Below are 24,347 nucleotides of genomic sequence, written 5' to 3'. Positions count from 1 at the left end.
TTGTGCTCCCCAAGGCAGATAAAAATGACCTCAAAAGCCAAGCTTGATTCATGGATTGCCATCAGAGGGTCCCTGGGAGGATGAGTGATTGATCCTGTTTACCTTTGGCACAGCAAGGCATTTAACATCAGGTTGGGAGAAGCTTTGTAGTTGTTATTCTAATGGGCTTCAAGACAGAACTATTTGTTTTGGAGCATGATAAGACTTTTCAGACCACTGGCTCCCCGGGCAAGGCTCTGAAAGTCTATCACAGCACATGTGAAGCCACAGCACCGAACATGCTCTGCAGAGCATTACCCAGAAAACCTGCCCCTGTTACATTTCCTTGTCAAAATTACAAAAAGCCCAACAAATCCTACAGTGCTCAGCCCACATCTCTTCCAAAAGCTGGGGGAAGAAGGCTGCAGAGGAAAGGTTGAGAGCAGACTCTCCTGGTGACTAATGCAGCTGAGATAAGCATCTAGATGCTCGCTAAAACATACAGTATCACACGCAATTAAAGGCTCCTTCTGAGATTTTGCAAGCAGCCAGTAACTCCTACCCAGCCATCTGCCCAGAGAGGGCCTCTGACTTGTCAACCAATCCATTTCCCCAGTGCCACAGGCTGGGTGATACGGATCTCTGCTGTGTTTTCTTACCAGAGCTTTGATGTACAATCTCCTCGCAGGGGCAGCCCCCTTTAGGGAACAAAGCCCTGCTCTAGCCGGGCTCCTCACCAGTTGTCCAGGTATTAGGTTCTTTTTTCCAGCTTCGGGGCAGCCCTATCACTAACCTTTTCCACTGACCTTTTGCAGGGAACCTTCTGCTCGTGGCCATCTGTGTCCTTTTCTTTTCAAGCATTCACCTGAGCATTTGCAGCAAGCAATTACACACACACACACACTGGTTTGCATCAGTCACAAAAGCTGTGAGCCTCCAATTAACCACCTCATGCCTTTTAATGATACAACGCTGAACAAGGAAGAGAATTAGAGGGAACATCCTCAGAAGTGGTTTGCAGCAGGACAGAGCAGTCTTTATTATTGTTTGTATGAGGGTAGCACCTAGGAAACTCAGCTAGAGGCTGTGAAAACAAATGGAGAACTTGGGGAATTAATTGAATATGGAGAATTTATAATCTACAGGACAAGACAGAGTAGGTGGATGAGGTGTAGTGCAACGAGAACACAAGGATTTTCTAAGGATCAGAATAACCTGTCAGCATCCTTTACTCATCAGGGCCAAGTTCCTGTGTCCTCCCTCCTTGACACCACTTCAGGAATGCTGGCACAGGGCTCAGAAGCAAAGGCAAGTGTGCCTTTGACTCCCAAAGCCCCACACTGGGAGCACAGGGCAATGCCTTGTCTCTGTCTTCAAGAGATATCTAGAGATACTGCACCTGCTCAGAAGGTTTCAGGCAAAACAGCATTTCAGAGGAATTCACCAATTCAGCAAAATCTCAGCAAGGTGAGTCAATTTTGCCCAGGTTCCCATGAAACTTGCACAGGGCTCCAAACATCAGAAACCTGCTGAGTTTCCTGCCTGGTCACCCATCTGGTTCCTCCACCGTTCAGCTTTCCAGGGCCCTGGGGCAGCCTGCTGCCAAATAGGCTGCTTAGCAAGAGGGGATTTCACTGCTCCCACACTTCTCAGTTTGAGGTGTCTCAGACATTAGACCATCTCAGGCAGGAAATATCAGAGCATCCACAGATGGAGAACCCATGAAACCCAGTGGAGAGGCTGAGAGATCCATGGATCAGCTCTTGAGACAACCCACAGTGCAAGCTGCTGCACTATTCCCTTTTGCAGAATTTGTACCTGGTTGTGTTCTGCTCTACTTTACTAATTTAATCAAAATTAAACTTTTATCCAAACTATAATCTCCTATTTAAGCCCCTTCCTAGCAGACACCCTCTCAGGACAGCTCATTTTCCTCTCAACAGCAACCTCTGCACATCAGTCCAGTTCCAGCTGCTCTCAGATCAGGGGCAGAGAATTGTACATCCTGTACAGCCCACCAGAAACATTGCAGGGATATACAAATCAGCCAAATCTAAATTATCTGCTCTGGAAGACAGATGATATGAACAATCTTACAGTCCCATGAGCTCACTGTGGGAGGAGAATGAGGTAAAATGTCTGTATTTGTCCATCTAATGGAAATATTTGATCTGCCTGAAGACTGCACACCTGATATTGTAACTACAGTGTCATGGGGCTCAGAGCAGTTCAGCAAACTCAGACAAAGGAAATAGGGCAAAAAGAAGAGATTCACTTGGAGAAATCAATGCCTAAGTGACATTTATTCTCTGATTTGCTAGAAAATATGGGGACAGAATCTGGAAAGATTGATATGAAGCAATACCAAAACAAAAGGGACTGAAAGATATTTAAAAGTGTCTTGTTCTGCTTCATGTAGCACCAAACATTTCTCACTGCTCACAGACCAAGTGACAGCAGCAGCAGCATCCACTGTGCCCAGACACCTTTGCTTGCCTTGTTCAGCCACCAACAGGCTCCACTGGGAGCCTAAATTTATCTGTACTGTGGGAAACATGTTTCTGGAAGCCTGTTGTTCCCAAGAAATACCTGCAAGGTGTTGAACAAGCAGTGAGGCTCCTCCTTGGGATGCAGCCGGACGTGCTGTGAAAGCTGAGAGCTCCTGAGCAGCCGTGGGGAAGTTCTCCTGGGAAACATCTGCGGGAGACCCTGACACCAGCTGAAGGGTTCTGCAGGGCTTGAGCAACAAACCATCTGTCAGGACCTGTTTATTAGGATGTTTACTCACAAAAGTGGCCTTTTCATCAGTGCAGCAGAAGCAGTTTCTGAATGCAGCCCTGACCACCAAGAAAACAGCCTCAGAACCAGTCAACAGGAAGAGGAGTGCATCCAGCAGCCAGAGGAATCAGTTTCTGGCACAGGGACACTTTGTCCATTTTACCATCTCTCCTAGCTGTGGATCAGTAAATTATTTGGGTTTTTAGATCAGTGCCAGTGAGGATCTTTTGGCAGGACAAAAGGCATTTTGTTTCTGTGCCCCACACAAATCCATTAACTCTGATATACATTTAGGGAGGGTGATTTATTATTTTCACTTTGCTGTGCTTCCTGTCCATATTATGATGATTGTGTTGAGCAGCTAATAAAGGGTGGGAACACAACAAAAAGAAAGCACGGCTCTCCACTTGCCTTTTTCTTTGTTGTTAAATATGAAATTAATGTTTGTTTCGTATTTCTGTAATGAATAATTAACATCTTTGTGAGCCCAAGAAACCTACCCAGGGTGACAGTGGGCATCTGCAAAGGGCCCAGGAGAAGACACATGCTCTGAATCAAATGTCAGTGGCTCAGCAATAAAAGCCTCTCTCAGGGCTGAGACCATCCTTCAAAGGCAGCAAGTCTCACTGTGATCAACACAGGAAAAAGAAACCAGCAGGAACCACAGCAGAGATCCCTATCTCCATGGCAGGGAAGGGGAGGGGAAGGAAAGGGAGCTTGTCATTTAATAGCAATAATAAACACTTCTGAGTGTGCTTCCTTCTCTCCCTGCATGAGCATCTTCACCCTAAGCCCTGATGGGCTTCAGGCAGGATCAGTCAGATCCAAACCTCTCAATCCCAATATTCCTGTCAGAGAAAAATACTTTGGGGTAGCTGTGGATTGTGCAGCTATAGGGTTGCTGCAGGGTGTCCCACAGTGTTGAAGACAGTGATGTGTTACCTCCATGTGTTTGTTGTCCCATACAAACCACTCAGAAGACACCTGTAAAAAAACATGGATATGTTGCAGATGAGAAAAGGATCACATCTCTCCCTTCCAAGCAACTGAACATCAAGGAAAACACTCTCATGAGGCGTTTGACAGGAGAAACAAGCCAGAACTTCACTTTCATTCAGCACTCGGGCTTTAATGCCAAGCCACAATTTATTTCACAAGGAAGAAAAAAAAGCAGTAAAGGAAACACCAGGATGAACACGCTGTCTGCTGTAGCCTGGAGGCAGGAAGGTGGCTTAAGCAAAGGCAGGGATCAGGAAATCCAGGTCAGTGGCCAACACTGCCCTTGACCTCACTGCCCACCAGGTGGGATGGCCACTCGCCTGGCACAGCTCCTGTGGCTCCTGCCATGGCCTCTGCAAGCTGCTCCAACAGGATTTACAGACCTCTCTCTTATCAAAGCTGATGGATTTCCTCTCCCACTCCTTTCCCAGCCATTGCCCTGCACTGGGAGATGCAGAGAATGATGCAGCACTGAAGACTGACCTTATGTCTAGAACAAAAAGACCATCACCATGATTCTGCTTTCCAAGACTCTGGATTTTTAGCAAACACCTACTCTTTCCTGAGTTCACCTTCCCGAGAGAAGAGCAACTCCAGGAAATCGTGTCAGTCAAGAGTCCAGGAAAGAAAACTGTAATGTGATACAAGTCTAACCCTCAGAAACGCTGGGAACATCTCCTTTTACAGAGGACCCTTCCAAAAGAAAACCAAACCACTGTAAATAATGTGTCTGGGAAGAGAAGGCAAACCTCTAACCATTCCCTTGCCTCTACTGCTTGCTCAGTTGAACTGCATCTTTCCTTTGAAGCCAGACAAAGTTACCCTCTCTGCTTTCTCGTTCTGCTCTCTAGCCCAGAGATCCTGCTGTTTTGTTAATCTCACTGCCTGAAACTGGGATTAAAATTGGATTAGCCAGGCAGATGAATGAGTGGGGCTCCAGACCCTCCACATTTGGTGTTTGTGCTTGCCTCATTTTCCCAGCTCTTCCTGGGCATCCAGGCAAAGAGAAGGGAGCAGATACAGAAAAGGTCATTCTGTCACTTCCCAAGTGCCATTCCCAGGGTTTACAAAAAGTCCTGCTACTGATACAGAGGACAAAACACATTTATTCATAGAATTGAAGTGGTTTTAGCTCTGTGTCCTCAAACACAACAAAATTAATTTCTTCCTTTAAAAGCTCTCCTCCTTGCTACTACTGCTTAAATCAAGGACTCAAGGCACTGCTTCTCCCAAATTCAAACTAACAATTTGAATTCACCCATGGTGAAACTGGATTTTCAGTCTGGATTTTAAGGAAGAGCAGGGAGTTCCTTCCAACATGGGCCAAAAAAAGTCATTGGGACAGTTTGTACAAACAGGCATGGGACTCTTGGAAGGCTTGGTGACCTTGATCCAGCATTCCTGAGCACATGCCTAATTCACCCCAAAGCGTGTGCTGAAATGCTTCGCTGAGTAAGAATGGGCTTAATCACATGCTTAAACACTTACTGCATGAGCACTTCAGAGATTAAGATTGATTAGGTCCTTCTCCTACCTGTACCTCATACCTCCCCTCTTTGTGAAAATCTCATTTCTGAGGGCATGAAGCTCATAAGGAGACACAGGGAACACATTTTTCAACAAGTTGCAAATTTTCCAGCTTCCTGCCCCTTGACCACAGAAGACTTGACCTTTTAAAGGGGGTATAAAACAATTTACTTCCAAAGCTTGATGGCATGAACCCCATCATGAGGTCAGAGTCCAAGTCAAGGTTTTCCTTTGGTATTGTTAAGGAAATATTAGTTCCCAGGACTTACAACTCATTTAAAACAAACAAAATCCAGATTTTCAGAGCTTGGCTCAGTGAAATCAAGTTGTTAATGTTAATACACTTTATTGATCTTAAAGGAATACAGCATGGAAACAAAGGCCATTAACTGAGAGAGAGGCTCTGTTTACATCAAGTCACACAGCATGAAAGGAATTAAAGGAGCAGATCCAAACTGAGGTCCCCACAAGAACAATGTACAAAATTCAAGTGTTTACTTCAGCCTAGACTTAAACTGGTCCCCAATGTCATTTGGACTAAGCTTGCCCATTTTTGACTGGAAGCTATTCCAGGCACCCATCACTGGGTCATATCCCCAGTTCCCTGCTCAGGGGGAAGCACATCTGCCCTGCCTCTGGGTCAGTGTTCTACCAGTGTGCTCCAAAAACTGTTCTGCTGCCCCAACCAGCACTGGTCAAGTGGAGATGACCATGAGACACACTTCCAGACTGCTCTGTTGCTCCAAACCAAGGCACAAGTGGAGACACAGTCAGATGAAGAGAAAAACTCTCCAAGGACAGCAAATTCCCAAGGAAAAGAGCAGTGGAGGTACTCAGGTTCTAGGATGGCTCATTTGGTTTGTAGGTCAGCAGCTTTTCCTGCAGTTTATAAGCAACTGCAGGGTGCAAAACTGCTGCCCAACAGTGACTCCCAAGGTAGATTCATTTATGGACTGAAGTCATGAGGAACACACATGGATTGTGTCCATAACCATATTTGTGGTACAGAGGTTAATGTTCACCATCACAGAAGATTTAGAGTGCCTGCCTGAAAGGGTGGATGGATTAATTGTGCCAGAGGACAAGAGTGACCAGACCCATGTGTCCATAGTCTGGATAAAAGCATGTCACCATCAGCCAAGCATGGAAAGTGACCTTCTTGGCAAAGCAATGCAAATTTCACCTTCAGCAGAAATTGGGAGGGCAAAAGACTAATAAATATTAGAGTGAGGAAAATTCAATTGCCAAGACAACTCTCATTAGTAACTTCAAGATCAGAGGAGCACAGGAAATGGTCTGCTGGGCCAGCAGGATGGTGCATCTGCCCCAGCTAATGATGCTTCAGCAGCTGCAGGAAAAGACTGTGTTGAGGAGGAGCACACAAGCCTGGCCACTGTTTGCAGTCCAGTCACCTCACACTCTTCCTAGCACCCACAATCACTGGTAGAGCACATCCATCCCTACTTTCTCTTTCCCTCCGAACGTGCTGATGTTACATCCATCTCACTATTCCCAGCAGAAACAAATTCCCTGCTGTATAAAAAAGCACTTTCTAGTATCCCTTTTAAACAGATCCCTATGGTTTTTATGTATCTTCCCTCATTCCAGAACTGTGTGAATCTTCAAACCCCAAAGCAACTCATAGAATAGTTAAGATTGGAAAAGACCTCTAAGATCAAGTCCAACTTTTAACTCAAGCACCACCTTGTTCACCACTAAATCAAGTCCCCAAGTGCCACTATTTTTAAACACTTCCAGGGATGGTCACTCCATCACTTCCCTGGGATGCTTATTCCAATGCCTGAACATCCTTTCAGTGAAGAATTTTCTCCTAATATCCAAACGAAACCTCTCCTGGTGCATCTTGAGGCCATTTTCTCACATCCTACTGCATGTTAATTGGGAAAAGAGAGCAACCCCACCTGGCTCCACCCTGCTTCCAGGGAGTTGTAGAGGGTGATAAGGTCTCTCCTAAGCCTCCTTTTCTCCAGGCTGAGGCTCCCAGCCCCCTCAGCCACTTGTCTCAAGACTTCTGCTCTAGTCCAGTCTTTTCATCCATTCCATTGCCCTTCTCTGGATATGCTCCAGCATCAATTGTTTCTCACCACAGTTCTCCATCTGTAATGTTAAACTGAGAAATGTTCAGTTTTTTGTATTAGCAGCTCAGTCATATTTATTTTTGTTGGCTACTCCAGAGGTACATACTTTGAAGTTAGCTGTTAAAAATGTATTTAGCTGTTTCTGCTTCCTCAAAAATGTCCTTGTTCCCTCTTGTAAGAAGAACCACGAGCCTGGGGAAAGCCATGCCCAGTGTGGTGAGTCACTTGCCAAGTGGCCACCACGGCTCATCAAAGCCTTTGCTGCCCTTTGTGACAGGAATGGGTGCAGGTCCCTCAGGGTTGGCTGCCACCTGAGGAGTGCCTGACCATCCTCTGAGCCAACAAACAGATTTGGGATTACTGAAGGCACAGGACTGTCGTGGAGAATCTGTTTTCGGTGCTTATCCAGCCATGAGAAAAGCAGAACTTGTAAGGAATGGACAGATTCCTGCTGAAGCCCCAGGAGCAGGAAAGCTGCAAAGGGCTGGGACCTACAGGCTCTCTGCAAGCAGGGGCTGTGCTGTGGAAGGCCAAGCCCAGTCCTGAGGAATGGAAGCTCATCTCTTGTCCCCAATTCCTACAGGACTTGGTCAGATCTGGAAGATTTCTGGAAGAAATGAGGCAGAGTCCCTGGGAGGACTCCATTTAGTCCAGTCTAACTTACTGAGCGAGGTGTTGGGCTGAAAACACCTCCTCTTCCCACTTCTTCTGGACATGCAGATGCACCAGGATCAGAGCACTCTATTTATGGGACTCTCCACTCCTCCTTTCCCTCAGAGGCAGCTGTCTGAGCCCTTGCTCCACAGGCACTTTGGATTTCTCACGGCAAGCAGGAGGTCCAAGGCAGGGGCCCCACGCAGTTGGGACGTCTGGGCACCACGCCAGAGCCTCTCCCTGACCCCGCACACACCAGACACAGCTTGATTCTTTATTTGCTGACCCACAGCTGGTGGCTGGGGTGGGGGAAGCAGAGGATAGACCCAGAAAGCCTGCTGGAAGGCAGACAGCCCAGGGATATGCTCATCCCCTCAGTGTGTGGTGCTGATTTCCACAGTGGGAGTGATGGTATTCCAGAGGTGTGCAGAAACACTGAGTTATCTGAACCACAAGGAATCCAGCTCAAAGGGCTCTGCTCGTGTTCCTTTATGCTCCTGTACTTTCCTGCACATAAGGAGCATAGGGATACCTAATCCCAATCCCTCTACCACCTACCCCCACCTTGAAACAGCTCCCAGTGCAATGAAATGTTCCTGCTTCAGACTTCCAAAAACAACCATAAACACTGGGGATAATTAAAAAGTGAACATCATGAAAAATACACTGGCAAGCTGTGAAGCTGGAAAGCCAGGTAGCTTAAAGAAGTGCCAGATATTCAACTGGTCTCCAAGACAAGCAGATGTTTTTCAACCTAACGTTGCAAAAACTTACTAACTCAGATGTGTTTCCTAAATCAGAACCAGAGATGAGAATGTGTGTTGTGTATTGGGACCATATAAAGTACTTTTCCAGCACTGCTAAGATCTGTTATTAAAAAAAGGGGAAAAAAAAAAATAGGGGGTTGGGTGTTGATAGAAAAAGCTAGGCCTGGATAAAGGATTCTGAATGCTTACCTAAATCATGTAAGAAAAGGAAAATTCCTTCCCCAAACTGAAAAGACTCGGATGCAATTAAGAGGGAGATACCATCAGCCCATTTCCAAGTCTGGTATTAAGCTATTCAACAAGAGAGCTGCAGAATAGAGTGGCTGCAGCTGATCCAGTCTTAGCAATATTTAGGTGGTTATTTTATTTTCTTTTTTTACTCAATTATCTGAAAAGAAACCATTCAGCAGCTCACTTTTGAAAGCCAGCCTCCCTCACTCAGTACAAGGCAATCTGCTATAGCACTGCAATTAAAAACTCATCATCCCAATGCTACTGGGCGTTGGTTTGTCCTTCCACCAGCAGCTCCTTTACAGCCAGAGGGAGTGCACGGCTGAGGATCCTCTCTGCTGCTCTTCCACACCTTTGAGGAGATTTACAGGGATTTGCACGTTTTTCTCGCTCAAAGAGAGATTACGTGGCATGATTAAGAGATCTTCTAGGAAAGAAACTACCAGCTTCCACAAGACATTCCCTTTGTTTGATGTAACACACATCAGTTATTAATGGGATGGTTCTAAGCTGTTGCTTAGCCTCAGTAATGCCATATTTAACAACAAACATTACTTCTCTCCCCTCTCTGTAGTGGCAGCCTTTGTCCAGCAATTTCTGAATTAATAATTCTAAACCAATGTATAATTTTTTTATACATACACACACACACACATATATATACAAATATATATATGTACAGGCTGCCTTTCCATGTATAAAGTAACAGGAGAGCTTTGAGCAGATAAAGGGAGTTACAGCTTTTGCTGTTTCATGGGAGGGGGAAGTGCAAGGACTTTCTGGGTCACTCAATCCACAGCCTGGTGATGTACTGCAAAACCCTTACAGAAACTGATTTTCTACTCCTTATAAAACAAACAAACAAACCACAAATAGGAAAATAATAGTATGCGACATTATAAATAGGAATTTCCTATGCTGCAGATTAAAAAATAAAATGTGTCTCTTAGGAAAAGTGTTCCCACTGTCTCAGACGCTGCTCCCTGAGATGTTTAATTCTGAGTGGATCCTTCCTTCCCACATTTGTGATGCAAGGAAACCTGGGGGAAAAAAACCTGCTCTGCCTTTCAGGTGGGTGACAGCAGGAAGGACACAGAGGAACCACAAAGGAAAGCTCTGCTCAGACCTTGCTACAGAATGGACAGGCTGCACACACATCCCTGAAATCCACACCAGCCACAGCACCCACTCCAGTTGTTTGTCCATTGCTTTGTGGATGCCAAAGCAGAAGATGAACCTGCAGCAACCAGCTCAACCTGCCCAAAACCTCCAAGCTTCCCACCAGGCAGCTGCAAAGCTTTTGTTGTGAATGGAAGCAGTGCTGCCTACGGAGAGGAGGGCTCCTTTCTCCTTTGCTGCCAGACTCCCCTCCAGTCCCATGGGAAAACCTGAGACAGATTCCAGTGGGTGGCCCAGTTCCATGACCCTGCTAGGGCTGTAACAGAGCCAACAGCTACAAAGGGCACCATGGGCAGGCAGCCTACGCTCTCCTCAACCCAGCCCAGCTCCCAGAGCACACAGCTCTTGGGGATTCACTTAGTGGACGTTCCATGGGGACACCTGTTGTGTCCCACAGATCGATTTGGTATCAGAAACCAACCATCTGCCCCTGTGCTCTACTAACCAAAGTCTGCAAGAACCCAGACAGAGAGCAGGATTAATGTTCTGCTTCCATCTGCTCTGAAACATGAGCTGTCCATCAGCAACAACCTGATGCCTCAAGATGCCTCTGAGCCCCTAAATCCCACCTTGCCCCTGGAAAAATGCAAGCCACGAGAAGAACAAGAGAAGCTGTAACAAGCCAATTCCCTCAATGCACAAGTCACATCCACAGCAGCATTTTACACTTGCCCCTTTTTTTCTTGCAAGGAATGTTATTAGGTCACATCAGGAGACATCTAAGTGGTGAGAACACCAATATAAAAGCACTGACTGGGTCTGCACCAATGTAACAAACTTTAAAAAGTATTAAAACAGACTGTTTATTACAGCGTAAGATGTGTTATATTAATTTACACAATGATATATATATATATATATATATAAAAACAGCCATTGATGATGTACAGTAAATTGGACATCAACAGGAATATTAAAACTACTGATACTCATGCACGTGACATGCATATGGATTTTTTTTTCTTTTTCAAAAGCAGTTTTACACAATATAATGAAGTTACTAAGCCTTGGTCAGCTGCTCCAGCTGCAGTTTACTCTGGACACCACCACCATCCGCAGTGGGACTCCCAGGAGATTGGAGCAGAGTGCACTCCAGGGAAGGCGACTTAACCTCGGACACAGATTGAACAGGAGCCCTTTCCTGGTGGGGAAGGCTGGGGGAGGACAGGAGTGAGTTTCAAGAAGAGAATCAACAAGAAAAGAAAAAAAAAAAAAAAAACAGACCAGAGTATCAGAAGGAAAAAGTTCAAGATGTGGCAACAGCAGCAGCAGAAAGGGACAAGCAAAACCATAAAGAACCACCCTCACTCCCTCCCCTTTATTCCCTACAAACTTATGACCCTAAGGTGTTGATATCCTGTATAAGACCCAAAAGTGGACAAACTAGTCAAGGAAGATCCATTCCCAGAAACATTTTAGCCTTTTCTCAAAGCCTTCTAACACCACGCGCTGGAGGCTGCTCACCACTGAAATGGCAGTGTTGTGTTGTTGGGTTTTTTTAAACAAGTGTAACGGTCTTTTATTTCCACATAAAAGGCACTAGTATCCACCCAAGTTCTGAAGACAAGTGACATAATTTACCTTAAGTTTTAAATATTTGTATTAAAAAAAAAAAAAAATCTGTGGGAATATGTACAAAAAAAAGCACCTTGCTTCCAAAAGCAGAAGCAGATACATTCCACCAAGTCACCTCACTAGACGGTCGTCATGAGCTTCAGGGAGCCTGACCGAAAGCGGAGGATCTTCTTCTTGAGGTTATGGGAGGCTTTGATTTTGACAAAGGCCTTGGCCGCATTTTCATGCAGCTCCGGCGCCGTGACCGTTTGGATGGGGAGTGTCTGGACAAACTGGGACCAAATCAGGCCCCCGCTCTCATCAGAGTCGCTGGTGGTCGTGCTCTCCCCTACGAACTCCACCTCGCTCAGGCTTGACTCGCTGTCTCCAAAGCAGTTCGTGGTGTAGTTGCTCTGCTCGTCCTCGCTCGTGTCCACCACGGTGGAGTGGAACAAGGACTCGCACTCGGCCGAGTACTCCGAGTCGCTGGCCACGTAGGCGTAGGGGCTGACGTAGGGCAGGGGCACCTGTGAGTAGACCCCCACGCCCTCCCGCCGGTTCCTCCTTGCCCTCCGCAGGGCCTCCTCGTAGGAGATCTCGGCCGAGGACTTCCAGCGGCGGTAGTCGGCACGCTTGTGTTTGGGCTTGGCCACCACAACCTCCCGGCCGTGCCCGTGGGAGCGGAGGGCGGATCGGTGCAGGCCGGCCTGCCGGCCCGGGAGGCTCGGCTCCAGCGGCAGCCCGCCGCCTCTCTTCCCCCGCGACGAGGGCTTTTTCAGTTTCTTATTTGTATCCAATTCCTCAGGAAAGCGGCACTTCTTGCCGACCAGTTTGGCTTTCTCCCTCAAGGTCTGCGAGCTGTTTTCCACCCCGTTGGCAAGGTGGGACCTGTGTTTCAACGCGGAGCTTTTCAAAATCTTGACGTTCCGGGTGCCTTTGTGAAGCTTCATGCTTTGCTGCTGGGCCGGGATGTACTGGGCGTTCACCAGCAGCCCATCATCCAGGCTCTGCGAGGAAGAGCCCTCGCTTTTGAAATCCAGCGCAGGCCTCTCCTCGACAGCCGGTGACGAGGAGCGAGCTGCCTGCAAGCTGCTCTTCAACAGGATCTTTTTGGGAGGCTGGCTGACCCTGTTCTCTGGCTGCAGCACCACCGCCTTCCCTGGGGTCTCTTTGGGAGATGCAGCAAAGAGCTGGCCGTTCTCCTTGGGGGCATCCCCGGCCGCGGCCGCGGTGCTGCGGCCGAGCTCCGGCGGTGCTGGTTTGACGCCCCGGGGCAGGTGCTTGCTCTGGAGCTCCGTTGTTGTGCTGGGTGGGAAAGCTGCCGGCAAAGGAGCCTTCCTACCCTCCAGCTGCTCCCCAGCCGGCTCCCTGGGCCTCTGCTTTAGCGGGGAGGGAGCCGTGTGGTCCGGAGCAGGGGCCCCACCGGGAGGCAAACACACCGGCTTGGAGCTCTTCAGGTTCACCACGTTGCCGTGGGCCACCATCGCTGCCGGCTGCCGGACGCACATGCTCCCATGCCTCAAGATCCCTTTGGTGGCATCGGCGTTGAGACTCGTCCGGGGTTTGTTAGTCCTTACTGCGTGAGTCTTTTTCTGAACCAGGCTTAAGATGTAGCTGTCTATCCTCTTGCTGGTGGAAGGGCACGGAGCCGGCCAGGAGCTCTGCGGGGGGAAGGCGCTGGCGGATTGTCCCGAGTCCGTTTCGGATGGGGTGCAAACGTCACTCATATCGCAAGCCAGCCTCTCCTCTTCTCGCTGGGGGTTCTCAGTCACGGGGAGAAGGAACATGGGGCTCTGCACAGCCACGGCGTGGAGCGGGCTGGGGTAGCGGTAGATGTCGTTCCCGTTTTTAGACACCAGATCGCACTGGTACTTGGGATGTACATCTGCAACGACATCGAGGGAATTTGAGTGCGGTGTGGATAAAGAGCGACAGACAGAGCCTGCGGTCTGGTCCTCATGCTGGCCTTCCTTATTATAGTCCATCCAGCCTATGAGATCTGAAAGGCATTTTAGGAGAGTTTAGAGAGCCTGCCAGGGACAGCTGTGCTACGTTTTTAATGTGCTGCCAAGGACGCCGGTCCATCTAGGCACGCGATGCAAAGCTTTAACTACAGCAGCAGCAATTTTGCAGCCAGGGGTGCTGTTCAAGCAACACAAAAAGCAGCATTATCCTTCTGTGGGTCTCCCTGTCACTGCATCTATGTGGGATTTACCCCACTAGGACTACATGGTTAAAACAATAAAAATCACAGCCTTAATGAGAATGTGTACATTGGTTTCAAACCTGTGCCCAGGTTGTTAAGATCTTCCTATCTTCCTTTCAAGCCACCCAGAAGTCTGCAAGGGTTTCTTTATTTGTTACACAGTCACCTGTGAAACTCTCTGCAGGCCTCAGCACATATGAATTTTAAATGCAAAGAGAAACATAAAAAATACAGACAAAAGAACAATTAATCCTTGTAGCTTATTGATGAATTTCACTTCTGGATTTTTTCAAGCATTTCTCGGGTCAGGAAAAAAAAATCCAGACTTAATTTTATTGGTTTTTTTATTATTGTTACTACAATTATTATAATAATATTTATAGCAATGCTAATAATAATAACAGATGCTCCTTTTTAATGATAAGGGGTTAAAGAATGGGAAATAGGTTCATGTTTTCACACAAGTACAAGGAGTGCAGGTCAATCCAGCTGACATCCTAGCCTTGGCTCTGCAAAGAGAGGTCTGCCAGAGAAATCCAGTGCGTTTCACGATGCATGAGTCAGATTTAATGGCTAAGGAGCTTACTGGAGAGGCAAGCAACCTTAAGAGCAGGTCTTCCACCCAAACACCCAAGATTATTATTATTTTTTAAGCTTAAGTTGCTCTTGTCTTCTTGGGTGGGGGTACAATCTAAATGATCCTCTGCCAGTCCTGTTTTCTGCCCTTGGGCTGGAAACTTCAGCCAGGGTACTCCAATTGGAATGCTCAGCGCTCATCACTTATCTAAGGCTTATTTCAAAGAGGTCTCATGGGCATTGGTGAAATTTGCTGATAGAGATGATGTTCCTGTGTGAGCAGGAGAGGAAGAACAGGGAAGTTAAGACCATAAACTTCCTCCAGATAATCTCTCAGTTTTCCTACATTTCCTATACTCTATGTTGGCTTCAAGGAATGTTGGCAAAAAGATATTTTTGAAATTTGTTAGTTTGTGAAACTTCATCCCCAAAAGTGAGACTGTCACTTATGAGCTCTCAATAATGAGAGCTTTAGGTTTCTGTGGTGGATACAGAAAAAAGAGCAATGCAATCAGCTGCAATTCCTTGTGTGGGTTTTTTCCTTTTTTTAATGTATGGCCCATGAAGATCACATATACCTTACAACAGGGAGCATTAAATTACCTCAAACTGCTCACAGGAAAACTTAGAGGACTTGTCAGCATCTCAGAATGAATGTATTCCAGGCTGCATTTTCCCAGTTCAGAAACAGAAGAGCATGAATTATTCTGCCCTTGATTCACAACAAATCACTGTAAGTTAACCTTAAAGAGCAGAATGCAAAGTGGAAATACTGTGGTTGGAATCATCCTCCTCAGCCCAGAATGAGCTAAACCTTTAGAAAATGTCTGCAGTCAGTAACACTGGATCACAACAGCCCTATTGAAGAGTCTCTTCTGGAGAACAGAGGAGGCTTTCCTATTGAACCATCCCACAAATCAAGGCTTGCATCTTCAGACTGGTGTCCAAGGAAAGTTCACAGCTCTTTGCCAAAGAGACAAAATGTACCTGGCCTGTTCATGATGTCTATCTGTCTATACTATATAAATACAGAACACACCTCACCATGCTCACCCGGGGGTCAAGGACCATCAGAATTGACAAAATTACTGCTTAAACATATGTACCCTGACCCCTAAAACCTGTAGCCAGCTCCTTACTCTGTGACTTTAATGCTGACATGGCTAAGAGCTATCGTTAATTATTGCTATTCACTTAAAATAATTTTCTAAAGCAAGAGAAATCAGCCGATTGATGTGTTTCTGTGTACAGGTACCACTGCCCTCTGCTGGGTAGAGCAGCTGTCAGATCTTCACATGCCATTTGTACGTATTTAGAGTGACATATTCATGTGCAGAGCTGGAGCAGTGGAGGGCAAACAGCCCTGCCTTATGACCCATGTATGTGAGAGGCACTGGGATCTTTTCAGAGCATAACATGGCACATGAAAGGAAGAAGGGTTAATCCAACCCAGGTACTCCTGAGGCAGTATTTCCAAAGCCAAAGCCACCTCCTGGAGTAGGGTGTACTCGACCTGCTTTTACTATACCTGCAGATTTAGGGCGTCCATCTGAGATATTCAGTGTTGCCTCCAAAGGGCTGCAAAAGCAAGTGCTAGAATGGCAACTGGATAAACACTCACTGAAGACAGAGTTAGATGAATTGGAAAGCGATCCAGAAGCTCCATCACTCAGCTCATAAAACCCTATAAAAATAAGAGTTTGGATTTATATTAGTTATGTCTACACAAAGTTACTATTTGTGTCCCTAGAAAGGCAGTCAAGTGTTTGAGTTGGCTTACTCCAACACAAGTAGTTATGGGATTTCATTCAGTCACCCCAAAAACAGCCAACAATTTAGTAATATCCTTATTGCCATGAAATTACTCTGTTTAAAAGTAAAGCACTTAAAATACCAGAACTTATCTTAGCATATGGATTTTTTTTTTAACTTTACAAGGGTTGGGGTTCTAACCTTTACAAGGATTTTCAGATTTTAGCAACAAGGATCCAGGCTGTGTTTGGCAGCTCACTCATTTAATAGAGTGTTATACTTCCAAGACATACTCTCCAACTATTACTTAACTACAAAAGTGTTGGGCCCAGTGCTATCCATTACTTTCCTCAAAGTTCTGGAGATAAACATAATATTTGTGCATGACAGGAAGGAAGAAAAATGGCAAATAATGTGCAGACACATCAAATTAAATTTCCTGGTAAACTGGGACCACTCAAGTTAATATGACACACCACAACCAAAATTTAAATTGTATGTTTAGGAATAAGGAATGCAGAGCATGCCTACACAATGGGGATGCATCCTGGAAAACAATAATCCTAGAAAGGGCTTAGTCAGCGTGGAAAAGGAGCTCAATCAAGCTTAATGATATGGCAAAAAAAAAAAAAAAAACAGCTAATGAGATTGTTGGATGTACAAAGAGGCTAATGAATAGCAGCAGGGAAATGACTTCAGCAGTCTACATGGCTCTGGTAAGAAACACTGGAATGGTGAGCCCAGTGCTTGAATCCAGTGTGCTTAAAACAAAGCTAAAAATTGGAAAGAGGCCACCAAGCTATTTAGGAGCTTGGAAAAATGCCTTAAAATGAATGACTTCAAGAACTTGACCTGTTTAGCTCATCAAATAAAAGCCAGGAATTATACTGTATAGCACCTCCAAGAGGAAGAAAAGACCTTTCTTTAGGGGAGAAAAGGATATAAAAATATCAGTGCTGGAACGAGTCAGAGTCAGACTAGAAATCAGCAACGCCTTCAACAATTGCTACTTGGAGGATTCTCCACATTTTAGTGTGTTCAGAACAAGTCTAGGGGCCTCTAGGAAAGGCTCCCCATAGTTAAATACCACTTACTGGCTTTAACACAGTTAGAATTAGATGAAATTCAGTATTTGGAGGATTGAATTGTTTGATTCCATGCTCCCTTCTGGCTGTATGGCCACTTTTAATATCTTCTTCCTGATGGTGGTGCTTCTTTTCACCATTTTTCCTTCAGCCTCCTCCCTAATATATAGGACAATTAGAATTTTTCAAACTAATGTGAGGGTGGCCTTGAAAAAACAAATGCCCAAAACACTAAAAATCTAATTAAGCTTGAAATGCTCCTCTGAAAGAAGCAAACAGCAGCCTTTCCAGTGGTCAGTGAACTCTGTTAGTAGGAATTAATTATCAGAGTGTGAACGAGATGTAGACATTTACTGCTGCAGTACTGACAACTCCAGCACTAAAATCTACAGCCAGTTTAATTCCAGGTCCCAAGGGAGGCTGCATTTTGCTGAGCACTGCCCTTACCTGAACTTGGACGACTGTCTGTCTCCAGGTGTTCATCTGTCGTTTTTTCCACGTCCAGGCGGAGATCACTTATTTGCTTATCCAGCTCTTGCAACTGATTTAATAACCCAGCATCCCTCCTCCTCAAGCAGTTCTGCAAAAGAAGAGGACAAAGAACATCAGCTCCTTCAGTGGGGCAGATGTGAAGGAGTCCCAGGGACCAACAGACTTCTCTGTCTGAGCCTTGTGAAACACCTCGTCGATATTCTTTTATATAAAAACCGAACAAAGCCCTGACATTTTAGATGGATTCTCTGGATAAATACTTCAGTGCAAAATTATCCAGGCACTTCATCCCAGCCTGCTCCAGCCAGTTTTGCATGAGGAGCATGTTCCACAGCTCAGGAAGACCAAGGGGCTGTGCTGACCACAGCTGGAAGAACAAAGCTGGATTGTGTGATACGGCCCAAGCAGACCTGTGCACATGGAACGGGCAAGGACGGCCGTGCCAGCCTAGCAGGGCACGTTCCCCACCACACTGGTGTTACTCAGAGATCACATCTGCTCACACAATGGCACCAAACAGCTCTGCCAACAAGTGCCTGTGCTGTGGGAACCGCCTTGTTCTGCTGCACATTATGAGCTTCGAGTCCACCATCCAGAGAGCAAGATTCCCAGGGCTGGGATCACAGCCCTTTTATTAGTTTTGCAGTGCAGCAGGAAGGAAGAGTAATTCTTCCTCTTCTCCCATTATAATTGTATGAAATTGCTGCAAGACAAATTTTAAGGCTATTTATGAAGGTAATTTGATGGCATAAAATAAGCAATAAGAAATTATTTTGCAAGGCACTCATTAACCCACGGTCAACACAATCAGTTTCCCCCTGTGCATTATAATGTTGCTTATCCATCATCTGTTCAGCTTCATACCCTTTAATTGTTCTGGCTTTGGAGAAAGGGGAGGAGGCAGGAGGAAGGTACATCCACTTTTGCTTCTTTGAGTGCATCACTTGACTGGCACCCAGGGGTGCTCTGATACATTCAATGAGTTTGATGCTCATAGCTGGACTAGTTCTGAGCCCATTAAATCCAGGATAATCTTTTCCAGGGAGTGGACCAGTCATAGAATCATATAAGGGTTTGGGCTGGAAGGAACCCTAGAGACCATCTCGTTCCAACCTCCTTGCCATGGGCAGGGACAACTTCCACTAGACCAGGTTGCTCAGATCCCTGTCCAGCCTGGCCTTGAGCAAAGGGAGAGCAAATGCGAAAAGCACTGGCAAGCACTGGCTGAAGATGTGCTGGCGTTTAAGGCCATCCTTTGGAGAAGCAAAGGGGTGATCCCAAGGCTTCTCCCCCATTCCTGCGGGAGGCAGGGCTGGCTGGCAGCCAGGCTGGAGGAGGTGGTGGGTTCAAGGGATGACTTCGCTGCGCCACCTACTGCCACCAGCGCCCCCTCCCCCAGTCAGCTCCGCATCTGGTTCCAATCTGCAATGTCAAGTGCACAAATTAAAGCGCTACCACAAATCTCCGACTTTTTTTTTTTTTTGAGTAATGATTCCGTGGTCCTTCACTACGTCTCTCGGCTGCTAGCCAGCCCCTTTTCAGCAGAAAACATAATTTCTTTTTATCTTTTTAAAAGGGAAATAACCCTAACCTGACTAAACCAAAAGGGTAATAAGAAAAAAAAAAAAAAAAAAAAAAAGAAAGGAGGAAAAACGGGGGGTGGGGAAAAGAAAGAAAAAAAATCAGGGAAATAAATCACGCAATCCAACTTCTCCCCGGGTGAAAGCAAATGCTGAGCCGCGCACAAAGAGCGCCAGGCACAGCTGTACGCTATTTTCATTGAAAAATGATCTGCCGCTTCATGCCGCCCTCCATCTCTTCCCACACCAGCTCCAAAGCGCGTCCTCCAACAAAAGCATCCCTTCTTCACGGGCCCGCTCCTGCCGGTGCCCGAGCGCCCGCTGCCTCCTCTCGGGGCTGGACCCGGGAGCCGGCTCCCAACTTCCATTCATGGCAACGGCGGCGCCTCTCTTGCCATGAATGGAAGCGGCACCGCCGGCCTGGCTCCGGGACCCGACGGGAACTGTGCGGCCACCGGCACGACCCGTCCACCTCCGAGCTGTCACCGGCCCGCCGCCTCACCTGCGCGCCGGGCGGGCTGACAGCGGCCCGGGGGTGCCGCCCGCGGGGGCTCCCGGCTCCCTTCTCGCCTCTCCGCGGGCAGAACCCGCCGGTCACACCGACACGGGGGCACCGAGCGGCCGCGCATCCCCCGGCGCTCCCCGCCCGCATCCCCCGGCGCTCCCCGCCCGCATCCCCGGCGCTCCCCGCCCGCATCCCGCGGCGTTCACCACCGGCATCCCGCGGCGCCCCCCGCCCCCGCTCACCAGCTGCCTCCGCAGGAGGAGGATGTTCTCCTCCAGGAACTTCTCCTCCAGGCTGCGCGGCGGCGGCCCCTCTCCCGCCGGCTCCCCGCGGCCGCCCTGCGCCCCGGGTCCCGCTCCCGCCGGCCGCCGCAGCAGGAGGCTCTTCACCAGCAGCTCCTGCCGCTGCCGCAGGTACTCCAGCTCGCCCAGCCCGGCCAGCGTGGCCTCCAGCCGCTCCCGGGTGCGCTGCCGCTCCGCCTCCGCTTCGCCCTTCTCCCGCCAGCGCGCATCGGGCTCCCGCGGCGCCCCCGCGGGTCCCCCCGCCGCCTGCCCCGGCCCCGCCGCCGCCGCGGCGCTCGCCACGGGGCTCGCCTTCATCGCCGGGGAGGGGGCGGCCGCCGCTGCCAGCCCTGCCCGCGGGGGCACCGCGCCGAGCCCCGCGCTGCCGCCGCCGCCGCCGCCGGGCGCGAATGGTCCGCGGGGCGCCCGGCTGCCTCCCCGGCTGCTGCCGCCCCTCCTGCCCGCCCACCGCCCGCCTCCAGCCCGCCTTCCTCCCTCCCTCCTGCCCGCCTTCCTCCCCGCCCGGCCGCGGATCCACGCCCGTGGTCGCATCGCTGCTTCTTCATCTTCTTCCTCCTCCTCCTCCTCTCACCTCTCGCCGCGGGGTGCGGGAAGGTGGAGGATGCGGGAGTGCAAACCGCTGACCTTCCCAAAAACTCCGTCCGTGACCTCTGGAGCCCTGCACGGCGTAGTTACAGACCATCAGAGAGTGATGATGGAATTCTTCTTCTTCTTCTTCTTCTTCTTCTTATTATTATTATTATTATTATTATTATAGAATCGCAGAACTGTTTGAGTTGGGATATTAAAAAACACCTCCTTCCAACTGCCCCGTGCCATGGGCAGGGACACCTCCGCTAGACCTGGCTGCTCCAAGCCCTGTCCAAGCTGGCCTAGCAAGCTGCCAGGGATGGAGCATCCACAGCTTCTCTGGGCAACCTGTGTCTCACATCCTCACAGCAAAGAATTTTTTCCTAATTCCTAATCTAAACCTGCCCTCTGTCAGTTTAAAGTCAAGCACTGTTTAAACAGACCAGGAGCGAAAATGATGCATCTGGGGGGAAAAAAAGTCCAGGTATGAAGAGATGAGGGTGTAAGGAGAGGGAGAGGTGGAAAGCAGAAGAGAATGTGGAAATCCTTGCACTGGGGTGCTGCCCTCCACACTGGGGTGCTGACCCAAGGGCAGCAGGATCAAAGCACTGCTGAGGAGTTGCTTCAAAGCCTGTGTGAGTAAAGCAGTCCAAAAAAGCCATAATGAAATGAACTTTGCAGCAGCACGCAGACTAATTGCAGCAAAGGATCTGCAATTAGGTTTTCAATGGGCATGTGGTGGAAAGAGGCGGAGAGTGGAATGCAGATGCTGAAGGGAAAAAAAAAAGAAAATGTTAGTTTCAAAATACAGTGAAAATTTAGTTGCAGACATGTACTAAGGGGAGAAAATGGAAGAGGAGGAAACAAGCATTGAGGGAGTCCTCCACAATATGGGGGTTTTTTTTGGGAAAATGTGAGCCCACTGTACAGCAGCTCTCATGGACATTATGAGCATAATGAATGCTCTTTCTCACTATCCATCAGAAGATTATGAATGTTTGTGGTACTGGATGGCCTCAGATGGAATTTGGCTCCTCACTCCCTTGCACCACACAACACATAGTGGTGTGCCATACCCCTGCTTTACCTGGTGGGTCCTTGTCCTGAGAGCCCACAGCTGGCAAAATCCTTACTGCACAGACTTCTTAAATCACTGTAAAGTGCTTTCAAAAAAGGACATCCACTTCCTCTTGCAGCTTAAAACCAGCCCAAATCCTGGCCCAGATGCAGGTGAGGGCACATGTTCAGAGGATGGTTGGAGCTAAAGCCAGCTCTGTTTTTTTTGCAGCTTCAGCCCACAGCTGTGGCAGTGCAGGGCATCTATGGTCATCTTTTAGTTTGAATTGGGAGTGACTTTTCAAAGGGTCTCTCCACATCATCCCAGGTCACCTGAGGTTGCTAGGAAAAACTGGAAATAAAAAGAAGCCACATGCTGGACCTCTGTCTCTCTACTCCTTTTATGTATCTGGGCCCATAAAAGGCCCAGAAGTAGGTTCAACCCCTGCCCCACAGCATTTAGGCCACTCTTGCTGACCTAAAAATCCTCTCCATGGCTTTCCCTCTTGCATGGATTTTGGCTCACAGCATCCCTGAGCGTGTTGATGCTGAAACTCGTATTGCAATACAATGCTACTTTTCCAAGGGACTCTCCAGATATGGAATTAAAGGCTTCCACATTTTCCTTCACCCTTTGTAGCCAGGTTTTGCATATAGCTCTGTGCCTCGTATGTGTTTGCACACAAAGCTTCATGCAATATTTATGCAAAGCTATTTCAGCTCCTTCTGAGCTGTTGTGCACTGTAAAATGTGTACATCACTTCCAAAATAAAATACAGCTGAATAAAATCTGTCTTTCTGTCTTTATTTTATTTTATTTTATTTTGCCACTTATCATCTTGTAGATTTCAGCCTGATTCCTCTCTCCCAAGTCACCTCTTCCACTCCGAGGAGTATAAGGTGCTGCCTCCAGCACTCTCTACTGACATTTCTGTGTTCATCCTTCACAGTGCATTAGTTCCATGGAGGAAGAGAAAAGGAAAAGAAACACAGGAGCTGCCAGGACAGTCAACTCCCTACATCACATAGGAACACACCTTCTAGTGAACCAGACTGACCGTGTGGTTATAGGATCAGCAAAGAGGAAGGGAAGGAGGCTCTGATGGAGAGAAACTGAGGTTTTTCCCTATAGAGGAAGCAGTGGGACAGGGGAGGCTGGACAGCATGGGAGGAGATGTGCAACTGAGCAGCCAGCAAGAAATGACAATTTATATGACTAATAGAAGGAAATCAAGGCATCACCTAAGACAAAACAAGGGAGGGGAGGGCCACAGAGACCCTTTGAGAGTAGGATGCAGCTCAGCAGAGTGTAGGTCATGGAGACAAAGGAGGAGAGAGCCTGGAAAGGCAAGGTATGAAGACAGCAGAAAGAGCAAAGAGAATGAGCATAAAACACTGGCCTTTGAATTTACTCAGGAAGCCCCTCAGAAAACAGCAAAATGAAGGGCTCATGAGCAGCAAGACAGGGACAATAAGGTGAGAAGATGGAGAAAGGGGCAGGTACCATCCTTTGGTAAAATGGGAATTTTAAGCACATGAGGAACAAGAGACTGAGATTGGTTTCTCCCCTCTCAGTTACACTGCAGCAATCATCCCAATATAAAACCAATCTGAGAGAAGAGAGAGGCCCCAGTCCCCATATTAGCTCTGACTGGACCTTTGGAGGCCTCTGTCTCAGCAAACCAAACATCTCAAAACTCTCAGCAAGGGCTGAATAATAGGACTTTCAAATGAAAAAAATAAAAACAAACTGAGTCCAATACTGTCTTTCATTCATCTCCTGGCTTATGGCAACAGCTGAAGGACTCGCTCTTTCACTCCTTTGGAAAGCTGCTATCCCTCCACTGGGGTATTCAGATTAAATTCTCCACAAATAATCCCAGTTTCCCCACCTAGTGTGAAAACAGCAAGGAGTGAGGCAGTGAGATGTCTGCAGGTAAGGAGAAGAGCTGATGATTGAGGAGCTCTGTTGCTAGGATGTTATGAGAGATGTAATTCTGTCTGCTACAGAGGCGGTTATGAAATGGTTCATCTCTTATGATTATCCTGCCTCATCTCTTGTGCTTGTGTTATTAAGTGGTAGAAATGCTGTGTTCCTTCAGGATTCATAGATGAGGAATGAAGAGATGGTCTCTGCCCCACAGAGCTTACAAGAAAAGGAAGAGCTGCCTCTGGCAATATAAAAGGAGTCCTGGGAAAGCAGTGGTTGGCACAGTGAATTCCCAACACACAGGCAAGGGGTGAGAGATTCTGACCCCCATCTCCCGGTCATTTCCTTCCCACTGGGAGCAAACCCCCACGTCTCAACCCACACATTCGTCTTTCACCCTGCTGATCATCAAATTCAATTTCGATTGAATGAGGCCAATTAACACTTGTTGCTTTTCCTAGGTTTTCATGTCTGACCCGTCACACTAAAATGAGTGTAGGGAATTGGAAAAAATGAGGAACATGAC

General features: G+C 47.6%; 1 protein-coding gene across 2 annotated transcripts; it reads right to left on the bottom strand.

The window, feature by feature from the left end:
- Window positions 1-5,595: 5,595 nt before the first annotated feature.
- On the bottom strand, window positions 5,596-20,562 carry DACT1 (dishevelled binding antagonist of beta catenin 1). Of its 2 annotated transcripts, XM_021547024.2 has the most exons (5): window positions 20,206-20,562; window positions 17,834-17,966; window positions 16,078-16,233; window positions 11,862-13,766; window positions 5,596-11,367 (listed from the first exon to the last, which is right to left on the bottom strand). In XM_021547024.2, exons 1-4 carry the CDS (start codon window positions 20,560-20,562, stop codon window positions 11,908-11,910), a joined length of 2,505 nt encoding a protein of 834 aa, XP_021402699.2. In that variant the 3' UTR covers window positions 5,596-11,367; window positions 11,862-11,907. The 2 variants fall into 2 exon arrangements, with proteins under 2 accessions (XP_021402699.2, XP_021402698.2); XM_021547023.2 differs by having other exon boundaries at window positions 5,596-13,766.
- Window positions 20,563-24,347: the final 3,785 nt, after the last annotated feature.

This window comes from Lonchura striata, chromosome 6 (genome assembly GCF_046129695.1).
Source record: "Lonchura striata isolate bLonStr1 chromosome 6, bLonStr1.mat, whole genome shotgun sequence".
NCBI lineage: Eukaryota > Metazoa > Chordata > Aves > Passeriformes > Estrildidae > Lonchura > Lonchura striata.
This window is presented reverse-complemented; position numbering and strand designations above follow the sequence as displayed.

Bases quoted from the DNA above. Each gene is read 5' to 3' on its own strand.
- DACT1 (XM_021547023.2), bottom strand. From the start codon at position 20,562: ATGAAGGCGAGCCCCGTGGCGAGCGCCGCGGCGGCGGCGGGGCCGGGG. The intron at 17,967-20,205 runs GTGAGCGGGGGC...CTTCTTTTGCAG, and splicing joins TCCTCCTGCGGAGGCAGCTG to AACTGCTTGAGGAGGAGGGA. The intron at 13,767-16,077 runs GTATAGTAAAAG...AATGCCTTTCAG, and splicing joins TGGACGCCCTAAATCTGCAG to ATCTCATAGGCTGGATGGAC.